Source organism: Anser brachyrhynchus, assembly GCF_964034855.1.
Source record: "Anser brachyrhynchus genome assembly, chromosome: 1".
In the NCBI taxonomy this organism is placed as follows: Eukaryota; Metazoa; Chordata; class Aves; order Anseriformes; family Anatidae; genus Anser; species Anser brachyrhynchus.
In genome coordinates, this window is record NC_137694.1 from 14,444,668 (window position 1) to 14,465,917 (window position 21,250).

Sequence of the window (21,250 nt, forward strand, 5' to 3'; positions counted from 1 at the left end):
CAAGAACAAGGCCTGAGGCAGGGAGCGAAGGGAAAGCTCTGAGATAAAACTCCACTGCAAACGAATCTCAGATTTCTTCTTACAGGCAACGACATACGCATGAACTGCTGGTCATGGACAAAACAGCTATGTCTTAGAAGAGGCTGAGGGAGGCAGGAAGCTGTGCGAGTCACAGAAGCCTCCAGGAGCCAAGGAAGGAAATGCATGCCTGCGTGTCAGTCAGATCCAGGCGACTCACAAAAGCCTTGGTCCAACCGAGCAGGCTGCCCAAGCATCGTGTGGTAACCTACAGCCAGCCTGCCTGTACAAGAAAAAGCGGTGATTTAGAAGAAAAACAAACAAACGCACACAGAATGGGTTAGATCTAAAGAATCTTGCTCCGGAGAAGCCCAGGGAAGAGCTGGCAGAAGCCTGGGAAGTGGCAAACAGAGATCCTAAAGCAGCTCCCACCTGTCCACGGGAAAGGCCTGGGCAGAGCTATTTGCAGTAAAGGGCAGGAGTCTTGAGATGCCATGCAACGTGACCTGTGAGGAAACCGCAGAGTCCAGCGAGCAAATAATGGTATTACAGGCTGCATAGAGGCTTCTTTGGAAAGTTATATTTTAAGTCTGCCATTGTTATCCGAAAAAATTGATGGCTGTGATCACGCTACGCTCTAAATAATTCTGCACTTGGCTGCGATCAGGGCGGAAGGTTGGGCTGAATACCTTTCTTTTTGGTCCAAGTAGAAAAGCAACATCAGCTCTTTTATGTAACAGCTGTAAATAAACTGAAAAACACTGTCCAAAGCACTGACGCATCACATCCAGGCAGACTGTAAGGTGTGTGCATTAAAGAATTTTCTAAATATCAATTATGAAATTAAAGGAGTTGGGAAAAACTGCTCGCAGCTACAGATGCCTCTGTGTAGCAGGCAGAAAAAAACACAGTAAAAATACTTTGCCTGTGTGATCTCAGGAAGGAGAGTCGTGTGGTTTTTTCATTTAGTATTTCTTTTTTTCCCCCCCCTAAGTACAGCACTTGCTAGACAGGCAGACTTGAAAACATCAGCAAAATAGCTGCCTGTTGCACTTTGTTTCTACTCTGCTCAAGCAAACAGAGCTCTGTTTACATTCTTTGTAAATAAACAGGGCTGTGCACACACAAAAATCTCACAACCCTCAAATCACATAATCTATTTTTCTTCCTGAGAGAAGCAACTTGGCAAAGCCTCAAGTACTAGCTAGCTTTTGGGCTCTTATATTAGAAAAAATACATGCCAGGTTTTCTGAATACAGATGTCAGATAGCCAAATATTGGCTAATGTGTGGTGTGGGTCTGTTTTTGTTGGTTTTTTGGTTTTTTTTTGCCTGTTCAGCTACCCTGTAATGGAATTGGGCAATCTGCAGGTCTTGCAGGTCAAATTAACAATAGCCTTCCTGTCCACCTTAGAGACACCACTCCTCTTCTAAACAAGGATATGCGTTTGTTTGTTTTTCAGCTGGCACAAGAAATAATTTTTAATTGTTACTATCAGATAGCTCTTTTCTTTTCTGGACCAGGAGGAGCAGAGGCAGGATGGCCAGTCTGAGCTGGATTATGCCCCAGAATGCCTTACCTATTATTATATAACTCTGCACTACCTTACCTCAAGTGGGTTTTGCAACAAGCACAGAAGACAAGTTTGGCGGAGTAAGTAGCACTACTTGCTTGTGGTCATTGCTGAGCTTTGTCTTCATTAGATGTATGAGGCTAACGACTCCAGCAGGTGTAAATCTGAAGCACAGAGTATATATTTAACACACTGTAAGAAGACACCTCAGTTTTCCTTTCCAGAAATGCAAGTCTACAAACGAGTTAAGTAGCCAAAACTCTCCAACTTGAAATTTCAAGACTGAGTAGTAGCAGCGAAGGAATCGAGGATTTTGTATCCTCAGCTGATTGTAATCTTTTGGATGTCCGTGTCAGATTGCCAGAAATTCAAACAGCCCGAAAACCAGTTTTGACAGGTGCGACTGGGAGACTAGTGTTAGGTTATCTGATTAAAGGGTAATCACAATAAAAGCAGAGCCAGCAAGGATCAGTGGAAAAACAACAGGCAGAGAAATCCTAGCAAGCTAATCAGTGAAAATGGAGCACCTGAATCAGCTACTCCCAAGACCACCAATTAGACCATTGTCCCCCAGTGAGAAACCCACCAAAAAGAGTCAAGGAGGAAATTCTCTCCCCAGAAACACCGTAAAAGCTAAAGGTTATTGCCTTAAGGGGTACAAGATTTATGGGATGCAGGGAGAAAAAACACTTTGGGATTGTGTAAAACTTACTATGAGATCGTGGGAATACAGAAGACATTATGAAATAATTAGGCAAAGGCACTAGAGGTGGAGAAAGACAGGGACAAAGGTAGATAAGGGAGAAACAAGCATGGAAAAACAGCAGCAGAAGAGGATAAATGGGGCAGTGCAGATGGATGGCTGGTAAGTACGTTTGTCTGAGCTTTCCAGTTGATTATGACAGTCTCTCATGTTGCCATTAAATCCTATTTCTATCTTCCTTGTGGGTGCACTTTTCATCCTGAGTGTGTGAACTTCAGCAAATTTCCAGCCAGACTAGCCAGCAAGTAGGTATAAGAGACCTCTTACCTACCAGCAACTGGAGCATGAACAAACCTTGGGGACTCAAGAGTCTAGGGGCCAACAATGAGGGAAGACCACTGGGCCTTGGCGTCAGCTACTAGACCAGTTTGAAACAGCTACGAGGGGGACTTGCAACCCTGAGCTGTTGGAAGGAGGAGCAGGACTGGGCAACCTGCGCAGACCCTGTCAAGAGTGCTCTGTGTATGCTTACGTGGGTACCAATAAAAGCATTGTTTTGTCTCTCTGCTGGTCCACGTGGCCAGCTGCGTGTGCATTTTGTGTGTGCGTGCACGCACGCACACCTACTGGGAATAAGCGCTCAGCCTCATTAGGGGCTGGCCCTGGGGACTCAGGATCTGCGGCAGCCTTGCACTTATCTCTTTAGGCAGGATGGAAGATATGCCCATGGGACCCAGAGCCCTCCAGCTTTGGCTACCTCTAACACCTGGCATGGCTGAAAGGACACAAGTTTCTTAGCAAAGCTATCAGTAACACTTGGAAGGAGACGAGTATAAATCCACCCTTGATTTGAGTTCAGGAGAAAAGTCCTGTGCCTGTTTACGGTGTCCTGGCATTTGCTGGAACTCACTCAATTCTGTTCTGCTACGACATTTTGTAAACAATTCGGTATTTAAACGACCGCAGAAAAAAAACGTATTAGCATTCTCAGGCACCCTTCTACTGCAATTGGACGTCCTCTGGTTCTTTTAATAGCCCTTGAAATTCCACGTTTGAAAGGAATCTTTACTGGGTCTTTATGTGTTTTCTTTTGAAGTCAGGACTCAATTGTACACCATTATAATGGCAGAGTAACACAAATGAAGCAAAAACACAGATAAAACAAAGCAGATGTAAATTAAATTACACAAACATATTTAACAGGTTTGCCTGCCCCTCTAAATACTAGTGGTGTGCACAAAAAAACATGCATACTGCAGCCACAGTGCCAAAGGAATAGAGTCAACACTAATTTATGGCCTCAGAAATCTACCCACAGATAGCAAATGTAAGATAGGGAAGATATTTTTTTGTTCACTTTTGGTTTTGTTGCCTTGTAAGCTCTGTGTTTTCGCTTTTGCTGTGAAATACAAGCATACTGAGGAAGACCATCTTTTTCTTATTTGGCCATCCAGACCAATACTCTGACACATGAATTACCAGGGATGGAGCCAAGTGAGACTTCAAACCACGTATACAAAGACTTTGGACACTTACTTATATTAGAAATGTTTTAATTGATAAAATTTACTTCAGAATCACTGCAGTCAAACATCTTTTTCATATCTCTTAGGGAAGTCTTGATCCAAAGCAGTATTAGTTTTCCCAGACGCAGACACCTCTCACAGCTAAGATATCAGGCAGCAGAGGAAATTCCTGATTTTTGTCACATAAGCAGCAGGACCCATCAGAAGGGCTTTACACTGGCAAACTGGAGATGACAAAGCACCACTCTGAGAATACCTCCGCACAGTCTCCAATGGGTAAGGTAACCCTTTTATAGAAGGATTCATGAAAAACAGCTAATTCCAAACATCTCCAATTCTAGTTTATGGCACGGAATAAACAGAGGGTGATCTGTCCATTTCATATGGGGGCATGGCAGGAAGTGAATGCTTCTGGGCAGTGGCTAGAGCAGCTGAAGGAAAAAAGACAATGAGAATCTGTGGTCATGATGCTGGATAGAAAGTAACAAAATGGCTGCACACTGAAAATGTCATGAATTTCAGAGCACCTTTCCACTTCAACAAAAAAAAAATCTTTGTTGGATATTTTGATCCTCTACCTGTAGTAACGGTTAAAAATAAAATACTGCCTCTTTATAACAAGGACAAAAATGATTCTCTCAGCTTCTGCCAAAACTACTGCTAATATTTAAGCTTTGACACCACAGAAAAAAACACCATAGCTTAAGAATAGCTTCTACACCAGTATGGTGTTAGAATCACAGAATCATTAAGGTTGGAAAAGCCCTCCAAGATCACCTGGTCCAACCACCCCCCTACCACCAATGTCACCCACTAAACCATGTCCCTAAGCACCACGTCCAACCTCTCCTTGAACACCCCCAGGGACGGTGACTCCACCACCTCCCTGGGCAACCCGTCCCAGTGCCTGACTGCTCTTTCTGAGAAGAAATGTCTCCTCATTTCCAACCTGAACCTCCCCTGGTGCAACTTGAGGCCATTCCCTCTAGTCCTATCACTGGTTACCTGTGAGAAGAGGCCGACCCCCAGCTCCCCACGCCTTCCTTTCTTATTGCAGAGCGTAACAAGGTCTCCCCTGAGCCTCCTCTTCCCCAGACACAACAACCCCAGCTCCCTCAGCCGCTCCTCATAGGAGTTGTGCTCCAGGCCCTTCACCAGCTCCGCAGCCCTTCTCTGGACACGTTCCCTTGTCCCCCCAAAAGATATACACTATCCCCATGCACAGTAGCACTGAACAACAGAAGGAAGGATAGATTTGGGGCCCAAGAAGTTGCTTCACAAAAACGAAGCACCAAACTTTAAAAATATCTGACGTTACTCCAATGTCACTTTGCCAAACTAAGTAGCTCTAAAAACTTCTTCCTTCCATGTAATTACATTGCTCTGGGTTGTGGGAGAAAAAAAAGTCTGTAAAGATTAGCCAGCAGAACACTGATATACAAGTGTTTCACAAGCTTTCAAGGGCACAAATATGATCTTTTATTAAATGTGGGTATCACCAATCTACAGTAATTTATTGTTTTGGAAACCAGCAAGATAAAGCTAGAATTAGGACGCATTACTCAGTACAGAAAGGTTATTTAAAGTGCCCTCTGAACATCCTGTTAAACAGAGTGGCCAAAATTTCATACAAACAGAACATCTGCTGGGGATGTGCTTCTGGCCTTGAGCACTGTCCAGTCACAGAAGAGAAGCGATCAACCAGCCTGACGGACCTACAGCCATAAGCAGATGAGGAGAGTTGTGTAGATGAACCTGGTGAAGAACTGGCACTCCTTCAACTGTAACATATATAACACAGGCAGAACTTGGAGCTCCATATGTTTGTTCTGTAATCGGAGCTTTAAAGAATAAAAAGAGAGGAAGAGAGAGGCAAAAGAAAGGGAAATAATTCACCTTCCACCTAGTCACCACCGGCAGCATGAGTTTGGTAGGCATCCCAGGTGAGATGTCTTTCAAATATTTTTTTAAAGTAATACTGACTGGATTTTGGCAGAGAGCTTACCCAATCCTAAGGGTAAGTCTTGAAGAAAATAAGAAGCATCTGGGTTAGAAACTGGGTAAGGAGTGTAAAATTCCTAAGAACTTCTAGTAAGACACCTTCTGGTCACAAAACCTTTGGAGAGAAGAGGTATTCTTCAATCATGCAAAGACTGTATTGATATCCTCTAAGCTGTATGGCAAGACTCACAGCAACTCAGAGCTGAGATATTACAATTATCCTGATAATATGCTTATAATAGATAAAGTGTGTAAGAAAATAGAATGCTTAAATGGGCACAAATTTGCTTAACTTGTTGCTTAGCACCTCATGACAACTGCATCAATTGCGTATCAATGAAAATGCGCAAAAACATCATAGTAAATTTATGAAATTACACAAACATCTGAACATTTCATTATTCATTTGTAAGTACAGAATGAGAACATGCAGAAAACCTTGAATTAGTTTGTTCTGTAACAGCACACTGACAACAGAAAAGCATTAATCTGGTATAGGTACATAGCGTTTTGTGCAATCTGTCAGACAGTGTTCCCAGACCACTTGTCTAGGGCCTGCGGTGGGAATTTTACTGAAGTCACGATTAAGACAGTGATTAGGCAAAAAAGTCTCAAGTCATGAAACCGGACTAAATTCGGAACAGGAAAGGATTTGCTTAAAATTAAACATTACTTTTTCTCTGACCTTTTATGCCAAAGTAGAATTGGATACATACATTTAGCTTGGAAAGAGAAAGTACATTGTTCAAAGCGTATGTTTTCAATCTTTTTCATGCTTTTTTTAGCCATTAACTGTTATAATCATCACTGGCTTGCTTGAATTAGTTTCCAGCGAAGGACAGTTCTCACACAGGAGAATCTCATACAGCTCCCCAGCACCTTCAATCTCTCCCTTTCCCCAAGATCTCTCATCTTAGTTCCAACAGTAAGTGCCAACAATCGAGATTTGTGTTTTCAGAAGGTATGAGAAACCTCCCTGTAATAAATATCTCAGATGCCTGCATGATGAAAAGCTCCTAAAAATAAAAAAATAGAAATATTAAGTAGTGAATAGAAGATAATCTGAAAAATAGGGACACTAATGATACATTTTACTTGTGATTAAATATCAAAATATGTGATTTTCTTAACATATAGCAGAAATTCCAGACAGAAACAGGAATAAAAAAAAATCCTGTCATGGAAAAATAAAATACACTCCAAATTCTAAACCTTTTTAAACCTTATTGATGAGCTGATACAGGCACCATCAGCTCTAAAAAAAAAAAAAGTACAAAGTGCACCCTAAAAATATCACCTTGAATGAAAAAGCTGCTCTGCAAGTGGCTTCTTCATGTTATTTCTGTTTTTCTTTCCTAACGTGCACAGTGGCAAGCTGCAGCATCCCTAGTCTCTGCATCCTTTCATACTTCACTTAAGTCTGTCACAATAAAACAATTAGTATGTGAAACCTTTAATATGAAAAAAACACAAATGGCAGCATTTGTTTCAGTCCAATTTTAGTAATCTGAAATTAAGTATCTGGTCTAATATAGTTACACAGACACACTGTTATTGAACACATTTAGTTCTCCAGCAAAGAAAATGCCTCCCTGGATAAACAGCTTCCATCCCACATGAAGATAGGATAATTTCCTCCCTACTTCTAAGATAAAGTACAACAAATAGCAGGATTAGCTTGCAATTTTGAAAACAGGGAACTAATACACATTGTTCACTGTTATCAAGCATTATTTTAAGCAAAACCAAAAAATTAAAGTCAGACAACTACTGAAAATAACTTGAACCACCTGTAATGGAAGTTAAACAGTATTTCTTTTATATTATAAAAAATGTAAAGAGGGAAGATAAAAATACATTTAAAACTATCTTTATTCAATCAGTTACACTAACACTTAGTCACATTATTCTGATAATTATTTTTTGTTTCAATGTTAGTTTCACAAATAACAATACAATTATCATCTTACAACGCCCTGTTATCCAGTAATTATTCCAAAACATTCATCTGACACACAGCACTGCCGGGTCATACTGAATGTTGTGAGCTGATGGTTCTTCCACTTCTAAACGTGTTTTATTTCTATAATTCATTACAAATGACACTTCTGCCTTAGGAGAATCAGTGCATCCACAATTAAATTAAGGAAACAAAACAAACAAAAAAAATAACCACGTGTTCCTACACCCCAAGGAATCTTTCAACATCAGTGTTTCACAATGCCTCTTAAATCAACTAACATTAGATCTCTTCTTAAAAAAGAAAACAAAGTATACTCGGTCTCCATCTTTTTTCTTCCCCACCATTATTTTAGGTTTCCTCTTCCTTTACTTTATCCCTGACTGCATTCTTGAGATGACCTGATGAACAAACCATGTAAAAGCATTAAGACATGCATTTAACTTGCTCTGCAAAGATAAATGAGAAAGACGGAGGGGTATAGATAGCTCACGGCTAAATAAAACCAAACAAAAATAAAAACAAAGAACAGTTGTCCTTAAACCTTGCCTGCACCACCCCACCCCAAATACTTCTGCACACTGAACAAGAACTTCACTGTCCTACTGTCACATTTGAAAGTATTTTCCCTTTTCTGCTATTTATGGAACCCCTCAGAACGGTGAAAATCAAATTATATACACAATGGCTATCTACTTTAGGACTGCTCATGAGTGTTTGGCTGCCATCATTTGTTTTTGATGTTATTTCTACAATTTTCTGGAAGAACACTGAAGCATAAATTCATTTTAAAGCAACATGTATATGAAGCCTTTGCAGAAAGGCAGCAGAAGAACCAAATATGTCAGATGTATCGGCCTTGCTAACAGCCTTTACCAGTAACTTCTTGTGATAAAGGTCCATCACTAAGATGACATATGTAGAATCTGGAATCAGAGCTTAAAAAAATGACAACAAAAAAACACCAAGCTTTTTGCCCTGAAGTATGAAAAATATTACATGCATTATGTTTGTCAGAGAACAGTCTAAGCATTAGAAAATGATGCAGGTGGAAGAATGACTTTTCCCCAAATGGCACAGAAACTCACAAGAAGTTCTACAAAGCCCTTGGAAAGGCAAAAGGAATGTCTACAACTCAAGGAGGAGAAGGAAAGAGTGCATAACAGAGATAGTAGAAATAAAAGTGTTTTTGCTTTCTTTGAGGGTTCTTGCAAGACCAGCCTCCTCTGCCCATCTCCTGCTATTGGCTCCTGTATTTCCAAGAGCCCAGATATGCAAGCAAGCCCTGTTGGCGTAACAAGTTAGTGCAGGCCACCTGAGCCCCGAAACGTCCACAGGCAGCCTCTCCTCCAGCTGCCCACCAGCACAGGGGGAGGGCTGCCACAGGCTGCTAACACGGATGAGCATGGCACTAACACCCAGCATTTCAGGACATCAAGGTGCTATCTCGTTTTATCTGCCCAACCAAACACCCCCCAGAACAGCAACACACAGGTCTCGCATCCCCCCGTCTCATCCCCCTCCAAATGAAAGTTTTTCTAGGCAGGAGGTGAGGGGAAAGGAAGGAGGAATCTCATTAAGAAAAACAGCTCAGGCTTGCATTCATTTACTTTCCAAGGCTATAATATCTTTAACATCTCAGAGGATCCTCACCACAAAGGTTCATCTCACTTTCTTCCTAATGTCTCCTAAAAGCCTCTTAAAAACCTAACAACCAGGTATTCCGAGAGAACGCTGCAGGATTTCTAACACTTGGAGCTTCCACAGCAGCCAAACCAGCCATTATTTTCCAGCTTCCTTCTGACCATTTTGTTGTTGTTGTTTCTTCCCTCTAGGACAGGATAACATACTGAACTTGCCGAGCAAGCTGGAAAAGCTACAAACGCCAAACTCTCCTGTAAAAACACAAACCAAACAAACCAGAAGGCAAGTGATGGGCTTCTCTCTCTGTTCCTATTTCATCGGTCTCTGTGCACGCACAAAGCACCTCCTCTCCCTTCCCCTCCTGACATGCGAGCACTGTCTGGCAGCCTGCTTGTGTGGAAAACAAGAAACAAGCCATGGGCTCCTTTAGATCTCCCACCTGGCATTTCGGACAACTCAAGCTTCTCAAGAAGTCCAGCCACTATAAGCAAGAGCAAAAATTAATGAAAAAAATATTCAATTGTGAATTCACTTTGTCAAAAACATGCACGTTTTTATGCATGTGAGCTATAAACACACACTGCAGGCTCACTACACAGCAGTCTGAGGACAGTTTTGCAGTTCAGACATTCATCACTACTCTCTTTTTTTCTTCAAAACACAGTAATTTTGCAAAGGGCCTTGAAAGGAACTGGAAGCTAATAGGACAGACAGTACTGTTTCATAACAGCTCGCAAAAAGAATTCAGTCTATTTTTAGATGCATGAAAAGAATGTGGTTATGTTTAAAAAAATCTCAGATAATACATAAAGGTTTCTGGGTTTGTTTTTTTGTTGTTTTTAATTTATCACCGACCATGTAAATTGTGCAGCTGATGTGCCGAATCACTCTCCAGGTGAACGGTACCACATAATTAAATCCTCAAAAGAGCGAAGCCCGTGTGTGTACACAACATCCACATTTGAATCTTTATTGCAAAATTATGCATCGTGCTGTTACAAAATCTTACTTTTTAATGAATGGCATTTAAATTAATTTCAGATGTATCCATTTCTAATTATGTGTAATAATCCTTTACAGGAACCATTCCATCTAGGACTAGCCTTGGTTCAATTATGAGCATGTTTTGCTCAAAACCAGACTGTTCTGTTTTAGGGTGCTGCATAAAATTCATATTTCTAGATGTATACATACATTATATACCATAATCCTCCTCAGCAATGCCAAATCCATAGAAAAGCCTTTCCAAAAATCAAGTTAACACCTGTTTCCTCTACTGCTTTCACCCCATCATCCTCTCTGTTATCACCACCATTTTATTAGTCTTGTATTTAAAAATTTTAGACATCACAGTGGGACAGAGGCAAACAAATAAACATCATTTTCTTTCATGATGAGTAATTTTGAATAAATCAATAAAATGTATCTCAAAGCTGTTCTCGTATCTCTCCATTTTGGAAAGGTGACTTAACAACCCACTCCCCCCCACCATTTTCTGTATCTCTCATTGCTGGTATTTTGTTATATTACAGCTAGTGAAAGGCAATACAATTTGCTTCTACACATCTTACACAAATACACTTATAAATCAAACTAAGCTGCTCTTTTTGATTTTTTTTTTGTTTTGTTTTTTAAACCATGCATTCCACACAGCACTCACTGATTTTGGAAGATTTGTCTTTCACCCTGTTTCCTTAAGACAGCTTTCAGTACATTATCATTTCTTTCTATGCTGAACTGTTCAATAAAATGTACTTTAGATAATAATTTCAGCTAAACACATAGTTTGAGTGCATAAAATTCATAATCTTTTTTTTTTTTTTTGCCAATGCCCAATATTAAAATGGCAAAATATAACATCCGGTTGGTCTTTTGCACACAGCTGACATGATTATTGTAAGTAATGAGATAAAATTAATATTATACTGCTCCAGATTTAAGCAACTTTCAAAATAAAAATTTCTCTTAAAATTCAGTGGCAAGCAAAACAGAAGTGAACAGGCTGGATCACATAAAAACAACAAAATAATCACAAGGAGGTCATTTCATGTCAGAAAACTTAACGTGCATTTAATGCCTCAAAATATTTCTTTAAAATGAAACAGCTACTTAAAATTGTACTAATCTGATTGACAGATAAAATAATTGCTTTAAAAACACTTATGAGTCATTTTGTCCTTACCTGCAGGCATGAACCATTACTGCATGCAGTGACTGCTCCATTTCCTAGCACAGACTTGAACAAGGATCACATCTATCTTACAGAATGTGACTAATTTGGGGATTTGCGATTCCTGAGCTACTTTGCAAAGGACACTCCCTTTCCACATAACAGGACATTAAATGCTCCACCAAGTTATATTTTCTGTTAATCTTAATTCAAAAGAACCCCTTGTAAGTGTAGAACGGTTTCCTGTAACACAACAAAAACACTAAATCTTTAAAAATGAATTTAGAAATCGAGATGCTGTTTGCACAAAAGTAAAAAAAAAAAAAAAAACGAGGTCTGCAACAACAGTACACACAAGCCAGCAGCCTGCTTGATCTGCTTGATTATGATTTGCATGCTGCAGCCGAGTAGACTTCATTAAAAAGGAAATCAATAAATCTTTGCAAAAACGCACAAAGCTTAACCAAAAACAGGGGGTTCAATTAATACATTACAATAACCAGCATGCAATACAGAAACGATATTAGCAAACTCGACAAGGGGGGAAAGAAAAGAAAAAAAAAAGCCCTGCGCTGCTTCTTTGCAATGCTACACCATTAATTGTTCATGCAAAAGATGTAGCTGTACCTTTCTGAAGAGGACGACTTCTCAGAGTTAACTGACATCAGCAGCTCAATCTTCTGCTTGATTTCTGGAAAAATCAGAAAATATTCACAACCGAGATTGCCTGCCCTTGCTTTCCAAAGTCTTATAACCAAGCGAGTTTTTCCTAATCCCTTTTGTTTCAAAGGAGGCCACAAGATTCACAGTACTTCTGTGAAGACTGATTCAATCGGGCTGGGAAGGAAAAAGCTCCGGAGGCATCAGGCCCTGCTGAACTCTGCACATGACTGTTTATGAAAGCAGGAGGAACCATTTCTTTTAGGCAGAGGGGTGGTGCCTTTCTCCAGGCGAGGCTGACACATGCACCAGGCGATTCTTATCGTAACGCTTACAAATTGAGGCACGAATTGCAGTTTCTGGGGGAAAAGAGGGAAACCGATGATTTATGGCACGGAGCAGCTCTCTGTTTAATTACCTAAACGTTGTTTGACACCCTCGGAAACCCTCAGTTCAAAAGCCCTGAAAAATATGGCTCTTTGAATCATTTTTGTCACAAAGAATGAAGTATTAAATCTGTACTTTAATACATGGGTAGGAATCAGAAACGGGACACGCTACACGTACCGGGATTCATTTTTTCTAGCGCTCTGCATTTCATTTCCTTCAAATACACTTTGAAAAGTAGTATTTAAAAGTCCTTATTTTTTTAAATACAGATATTAATTACCAATCTAGCACTCACAACAGCTAGAGGGAAACACCCGCTAGCAAAACCCGGGCTGACATTATATTACTGTAAGAAAACTGCTGGCTGACAGGCCCCAGCACGGAACCACCAGGAACAGATCAGCTTTTCCTAACAGACCCCTCGTCATGGGGGGCAGACGTGCTCTTGTGCCATCTGTGGCTTGCTTCACAAGCTCATCTCCCAGCAAAATACAGGGACAGCTGAAAAACGAATTACCAGGAGCTATGTATGTGGCTAAGGTGTTTGTGATCAGAAAAACCCACAGAATAATGTCACAAACGTGAGCATCGTTTTAAGATCCTATCATAGCCGGAGATAGTGGTGCCACCTATAGAAATACAGGTAAATCCTGCGCAGCATTAAGACGAGGTGCAGTGGTTTATAAAACTGAAGTGAACTTCTGGAATTTGGGATTAACCATTCTGCGATGAGAGAGCTTCAACCTGGAATTTTTTTTCTTCTTTCTTTACATATATTGCAAACACAAAGTCTCAGAAATCTCTGAAACGGAAAAGAGAAACTGGTGTGTGTGTGTGTGTATATATATATATATATATATATATATATAAAAAACATCTAATACTTATTACTTAGCACTAAAGTTTAGCATCCTCATGCTCCGGTGGCAGGGTTGCAAGGTAGCAGCGATCATGGCCTCATCTAAGCACATGCCACTGGTTCTTCCCAAAACACAGGCCAGAGAAGCCTCCAAAAATGGTCTTAGTTCTCACATCCAAAGCAAATGCTTCTCACAGCTTTCAAGACACTTGGAAATTTCCGTATCCCCAGCTGGCTCGCCACTGAGAGACAACCCCCGTACACGGAGAAGGAGCCGGCTGGGCCAGCCTCTTGCACCTCAGCACCAAAGGCCAGAGCGGTTCTGATTTAGGCCGCCTGCATCCCTCGCTCCATGCCTCAGCTCTCCTGCTATCAGACGGGGATGACAGCATCCACTGGACTCCACAGGGTATGTTTTTTTAAAAAATAAAATAAAAATAACCTATGGTAAAACATCGGTGAGCACACACACAAAGAATTACTTAATTTGGTACTCGGTGCAGTTTGGAAAGTGGCTATGAAATAAGACTTAGAGCTGCAGAGTAAGATCTGGAAATACTGAGTACCCACCCATGCACTGAAAGAACCAGCCACGTTACAGTCAAATAACTGACGTGTCATTAAGAGCTAGGTTGTACTGCATACAGGCCCACAAACAGCTTTAACACCACCTAACTTCCAGCTATACAACCAGACGTGTTTTAAAACAGATCTTTAGTGCTACTTAGGACATTGGTGCTGATATAGAAATTATGCAATATGCAGGTTACATTGTTCCTTAATTTAAAGATCATTTTAAAGCAGCAGAGGAAGGCTGACCCTATAAGCTTAGGGCTATCCTAACACAGGATTTTCCAACACCTTCATGTTGGAATTGCACGAAGGCAGCGTAAAAGATCAAACAACTGGCTCAGGGTGCAGTCAAAAACATTTACTACAGGGCTCAAATTCACTGCAAAAGTATTTCTGTGCAAAAATATTTCTATTTTAAATACAAAACGTAGCATAAACAGACACCAAGTTACTCCACTGAATTTCAGCTTTAAAAATTGAACAGAACTGCCTTTGAAGCAAATTTAGATAACTGAGAGAAAAGTGGCTTTGACAAGTGTCTATATACAACAACTTGACATGACAGAGGTGTGCTGCTGTAAAAGGCACAACGGCAAAGCCACTCACGCTTGTTGCACAAAAGGCAGCTACACCTCTCTCCTCTGTGTCCCCTCTCCTCCGGGCATTCAATAGGCCAGAAATCCTTTCTCCTGGACATGGCCAAGCACAACCATGAAAGCCTGCCTGCATGCAGAGAGTGAATTTTGTTTCCTTTCTTCCAGTCTTGATTTCTAAGACAGGGAACATCAAAGCTTGGAGATCTACATTGCATTTCGCTATGACTTTGATCCACACAGGCGGTATCTTGAGCTTCAGACTTAATTTTCTTGAGGACCAGCACACCCGTAATTCCTTCCTGATTCTCTCTTCACACCCTCCAATACAGTTCAACAAGAACAGGATGCTTCATTACACATCTTGGTAAGAGTTGTGTTGTCAGCACTGAAAGCTAACGGCTACAGCAAAGACATTTTTGTGGGATGGGGAAGCCTACAAGTTTGGAGAGCTTTGCTGCTCCAATATGGCTTAAAATAAATATCCCTTTAATACGCTATACATATATATATATTTTATTTTTATTTTTTTGGCTGAATAAGCTCTTGAGGGCTTTGCACATTGAAAGAAGCTCTTCAGCTTCTCACCCGTGCTTCTGGACAGAGACAAACCCAACAGTTTGGTGGTGCAAACTGAACCTCATTTCTCCTCCCACAGACCCTGGACACTGACTGAAAACGTATCTCACTCTTACAATCCAACATGACTTTTCATTCCTTTTGAATAAACAGATATCGAGAAGGCTAGGATTTTATAGCAAAACAAAATCCAAAGAGCTTGGAATAAAGTGATCAACTGATGCACTCCATAAGCAAGCTTCCAGACAGGCTTTTCATATTACCTTGATATAAAATGGATGCCTAGAGATTATTATACTTACGTCATACTGCAAACACCAGTCTACAAGATGTTAAAAATAAAATCCAAGCTACTTTGCTGCAAACTTCAAGTGCCTGGATGCTCTACAAGTTACTCAAGAACATTTTTCTTTTATGGCTATTCCAGCGCATCATTTTAACTTCACCTTTATTCAGTGGTAACAAATTTGTTTAATACAGTGATAAGGACAATTTAACTGAGATGAGACCTCACAGTAAGAATAATTTCTGGCATTATTAATGAGGGGTCCCATTCACAAGTTAATAAAATTTCCATCACAACATTATTTAAATTTGGGGGGGGAAGTCATCTCCTTTTCTCTCTCCCTCTCCTGTCAATTTGAGATATTCCCTTATTTGGGATTTACCTATTCTTTATCTCTGCTATTTGAGATTTTTTTTTCATTTCCTAAGAGAACCCACTTCTCCCATTTTTAGAAGAAAATCCGTACCTTTATACATCCACACCACACCCGTGAGATGACGCTGATAACACAGCTATCACTCTAGACAGAAAGCTGATCACGGAAATATCACCACCAAGATTAGACAGATGGAAACCTATTTGAGTTTTACACTAAGTGCCTTTCAGACCACGATAGAAAGATGGCTGCAGTAACAGCAATGTTATCACTTGTTTATTCTGAATATTTATAAATCACATATCCAGAAATCTGGGCTGTTCTACAGAATGTATTAGAACACACAATTTGTATCCCAAGACCAAATAAAAAAAAACAAAGCTCCAAATGGTGGTTACCCTACCACCCACTCAAACAGCCTTAACAGCTCAAAATAATGTAAGTTACAGTAATATTTGTAAATTCCAAGTTAAAAAAAGTAGTAAAGAATAAGAAAGAGGAAGAGTTCTACATCTGAGCAGCTCTTCCTGAAAGTCTCTTGGTTTCCACCCTCCAGAGACTTTCCAACTTGACACAGAACTATCAGCTCAACTTTTGGTTAACCTCAACTGCTGTGGCACAAAGAGAGAGGCAAACGCTGGGCTATTCAGGACTAACATCAGTTAGATTGAGAAAGCATCATTTTAAATGGCTTTTATGAGTTAATTAGATAACTGTATTGACCAGCACACAGACGTACAGCGAAGACTCTGCCAGTACCTGTGCTTAATGAGCAAGCACAAGTGTTCTCACTGACCATTTCTGGACTGCCCTAATTTCAGAGGTAACAAAAAGATGGCACTGTAAGTAGCGCCACATCCAGAAGAACAGATCGTAATAGCCTGGCTGAAAAAAGATGAAAGTAAGTGAAAATTAGTGCCTGCAAATCCAAAAGCAGCAGGTAATAGAGTGAAGTTCCCAAGCTAAAAATAGCAAATTCAAGGTAGGGAAGCCACCAACTCCTCGGTTGTTCCATACACTTTATCAGCCCACTTTGAGTAACTTTACGTTGTATAGAGATCTAGTGTTGGACCGTAGGCTCCCATCCAAGACCTGAGCAAAGCAGATACACTAAGTCTCTAAAGCCATATTATTCAACCTGCACTTGAATGAAAACAAAAAAAAAAAGAAGCTCAGAAAGCCTCTGCACTGCCCCGAACGGCTTCGTAATCATATTTTTTATTATTGTTTGGCTTTGTTATTAACCTAAGCAAAGCAGAGGCTAACCATTTAGAGGAAGCTGTGCACAACCTTTTTTTTTTTTTTTTAACCTCCTCTGAGACATTCAGGTGTAGGTTGTGCATTAGACAGGCGTCAGATAAAGTTAAAATGGGAAGGGATTTCCTTTCTGAGAGAGATCATTTGCTTTGCCAGACAAACAGGAGACCAGAGGCTTGGAAAAATGGCAAGGAGAGCCCTACAAAGAAATGCTGGCAGAGTTTTTAAACAGAAGGGATTTGCAGGAAAGCATCATGCCAAAGGCTCCAAGAATGAAGAGAGAAACCTAAAAAAAAGTTTCCACAATGAATCTTGAACAACATCAGAAAGAGAAAGGGAAGAAACCCTCCAGACCGGCCAAAGAAAAGTTATTATTTAAATAATGTGAAAGGAGGAGGAAAAAAAAAAAAAAAAAAACAGAAGCAACAGAAATACACTCAGTTTTTAAGTAATACTAATACATTTTCTTAATCTATCCTGATCATAAAACAGCAAGTTCAATGCTTTTCTTTCTGTTTCTGAACAGTATATATGTTAGGACACAAGGCAAAGATGCTTTTAGCCTTTCTCCTAAGGTACCTTTAAACATCTCCTTTACCACCAATGCCCATCCTAATCTACTCCCTATTGTCTTTTCCTTTTTTAAGTCATGACAGTACTACAGCAGCTTGAATCTTACATTTTGACTATGAAAACTCTCATCCTTCTATAAACTGACTGTATTCCCAACGTCAGTGCTAAAATAACAATCCTGATTCCCAAATACCACAAAGACAGACCTGAAAATATTACGCAGAGCGAATCAACCAAATAACACATTCTTAGCAAGTTTTCAGTCTTGAAACCAATGAAATGGTTTCAAGAACTAGGAACTTTAATATTAATAACTTGATTTTATCTGGACAGATCCTTGTTTTGAGCTGTGGACAGTTGTTGTGCAAATAATACATTAAGCACCACACACGAAGCCAATAAATTAAAATTATCCTGCCAAGGCATCAGTTAACAGGACAAAATTAGGCAGCCATGGTCAAACAACTTGAGAGATTCACTCCTTGATCTCTTTTAGATAACGTACTTTTAAAATAAGAAATAGAAAACAGGGGTTTCTTTAGAAGACAACACATAGCAAGCTTAAATTCGATCAAAATGTGAACATGAAATAACTAGAAAATGGGGTAGTGTGGAAGCACAAAGATTATGATTACCCCAGGACAAATCCTTCTTCCAGGTGTTGCTAAGCTTCTGAAGAAAACAGTGCTTGTGTCCCAACTTTGTGTTATTTGATGCTCAGGAAGAGAAGTTCAGCAGTCCATTATTAATGGAAATCAGACCTCTGGTGGTGCTTCTCTGTGATAAAACGTCTTGTCTTCCAACTGCTTTACATGACCAGAAAGAACCAGAGGGCTGGCCTAAATGGTTTAGTCCTACTATGACAGAACGAAACTCAGTAAGTACAAAGCAGGCATCTTTCCCTTTTGCATAAAATGAGACCTCTTTAATAAGCCTAGAAAGATTACTTCACGTGGAATTTCAAGATTACAACAGAGCTGACTTGAAATTCCTACGAGTCCTTAGAAACGTAAAAGGCTGTCAGAAGTGGCAGTGAATACAACGGGACTGAAGCCAAATGTCAATATTGTCATCCAGCAGACTTTGAGAAGCTAATACTAAGTTTGCTTGTTACTTTCTTAATGGTGTAAACTCAATGCAGTCTTCAGGGAATTTTTGGTCTGCGTTTTCTGACCTTCTCTTATAAGGAAAATTGAAGGTCTCTCTGTAACAGGTAATTTTTCCCCTTGTTTCTGCCAGTTTCCCACTTGGCTTAAGTCTAGCAACTGTGTCAAAGTTTTATCCATGTCATCAGGTCTGCAGACATTCATGGGGTTTGATTCCAAGATACCTAGAAGAGGCAGGCTGAGAAGAATACAAGGGGTGCCCAAGCATCCCAAACAGTCTCCAGTGTTGTCTACTTTTGTTAGCAGAAAGAGCGGCTGTCATATTAATTTAACACTGAAAAATACCCCTCCTAGGGAGATTACACTAATATTTTCAGTTTTACTCCCATTCAGATCACTCCCTAGTGATCTCAGACACAGAAACACTGATTTTTCACATCTCCTATATACTCAGAAGTCTGCAGGAATCATCTGCGCTGATATTTTTAAATAATATTTCATAGTAATATCAGTGATCCTTCTAAAATGAGTTTTCCGAGTTTCAGCTGAGGTTGAAAAATAATACTTTTATCAATAAAATTCCAAAGAAAAACCTCTCTTCTTTCGAAACAGCTGCCACCACCTGTTCATACCCAATGACAAGCTAAGCTAACTCTTAAAGATGGACATCTGTCGTCAGCATGATGCTGCTAGTAGTTCAGCTTTGTTCCCATTAACACCAAGGAATGGCGGGGATGATTTGAAAGACAGTACAGACCTCTAATGGCAGCCTTTGCCTCACTTCTACAGAGGTAAATGGAAGATCATTTACTGAGAATTCACCAATGATATTTTATTCACAAGCCACAGTGACACTACTACCGTTTTAAAACTTAAATTCATTGAACCTTCACAACAAGGAAAACGGGCAAAAGCAAGGGATGCAGAGAGCAGTGGTATGTGATAGGAAGGAAAGATGTGCTGCAGGAGATCTCAGGTGGAAAACCAGAAGCTTGAGAACACCAACCATCCTGCTAAGTTTGGTTTTGCTTCTATAAAAGGGGAAAAAAAAGCATATAAAATAGAGATGAATTTGCCTTTTACTTGTTTAAATATTCTGTTTCCAAATACACAAACATACAGCCTAAATCTCATGCTTAATACCTCTGAAGAATTTTAAATACGTTCAAATTCTTGAATTTCTTTTTTATGTTTGTACATGGAAATTTTTGAAGTTTGCAGATAAACTTGAGAAAGCCTTGGGTATCTAAGAAAAAAAGCATTAAGGATGTGCTACAATTACTCTAAGAATGACCCATTATAAACCCAGTGAAGCAGCATTACAGTTGAACGTAACTATGAATTTGAATTTCTTTTAAGTCACCCACATAATTTTAACCTAAGTCTTGTTGACAAAATCTGCCATTTGATCTTTTGCCAGGCTGTAGTATTTGTTCATTAAAATGCTTACTGAAACACAAAGACGACTTTAAAAGGAATTCATCATTCTTCTAGTTCTCCTTGGGCTGGCAACATTCTTTGGTCCCAAGACCAAACCGTTGTTTTTCCCTTCCTCCCTCCATACCAGCAAATCTGACGTTCTTTGTGCCCAGTTCTTGCGCAGTGCTCATTAGCTAAGAAATCTAAGTGTGAATGGGGAAAAAAAGAAGACCCAATAACCACTCTGCCCAATGTTTGAAAACCTGAGGTTGTATAGAAAGCCATTCTTCAAAGGAAAAAACAGTTAAAATTTAAATATATTTTTGCATAACTACTAGTCAGATTAAATGCTAGTAAAGCACATCAAGGAAAACATTATTAACCCCAAATATGGCTATGCTTATTTTTGTTATCTCATTATTTGTATGTATTTATCTGTCCTTATGACGAGGGTTATGTTTAGAGGGGACAGAATTAAGAACATATCTTAGAGGTACTGGAAAATGGAAAGCTTGTTCCTGCAAGTATATCCATTCCCTTGGGGAAAAAAAAAAAAAAGAACAAAAAACTACCACAGCTAAACAGTCCCTAAATATCTTAAAAAATATATCCTCCTGTCCTTTACAGTCAGTTGTCAGTTGCTCCCTGTTACTAGTGAAAAAAGCATCTTCATATAGAAACAGTTGTAAATTATTTAGCTAGAGACAGAATGATTTAAGTATTAGTGTTAGTCAAAAGACAACAAATGACTAGCAGTATTTTCCAGACCTTGTCTAAAGAGAGGCAAATGGTTTGCTGAGTATGCAGGGTCAGCTTCTCTGACAAAGCTCAAAGTTCAACATCCAACATAATAATGGAGTGGTTTTTTGCACCCTCAAACTAGATCACTAATATCTTTGCTACTTACATAATTAAACAGAATGGATAATTTCTGATTTCTAGTCTAAATATATTTCTAATTTATTCCTTTTGTGATCTCGTGTA

General features: G+C 39.7%; 1 protein-coding gene and 1 long non-coding RNA gene across 9 annotated transcripts in view; both read right to left on the reverse strand.

Moving 5' to 3' along the window:
• SRPK2 (SRSF protein kinase 2) overlaps positions 1-21,250 on the reverse strand; it is a 144,805-nt gene that overhangs the window by 80,819 nt on the left and 42,736 nt on the right. For 2 of the 8 annotated variants that reach the window (XM_080575350.1, XM_080575348.1), the window contains exon 3: positions 12,223-12,286. The exons of 1 other annotated variant lie outside the window; for it this stretch is intronic. In XM_080575350.1, the coding sequence (XP_080431476.1) occupies positions 12,223-12,260 (38 nt within the window). In that variant the 5' untranslated portion in view covers positions 12,261-12,286. Of the gene's footprint in view, positions 1-11,607; positions 11,834-12,222; positions 12,504-21,250 lie in introns of those variants that run through there. 5 more of the 8 variants (XM_080575351.1, XM_080575352.1, XM_080575349.1 and 2 more) reach the window with 4 other exon arrangements.
• LOC308187438 lies at positions 5,608-11,601 on the reverse strand. Its single transcript, XR_013944692.1, has 3 exons — positions 9,702-11,601; positions 7,119-7,241; positions 5,608-6,837 (listed from the first exon to the last, which is right to left on the reverse strand). It is a non-coding gene; the product is annotated as an uncharacterized lncRNA (long non-coding RNA).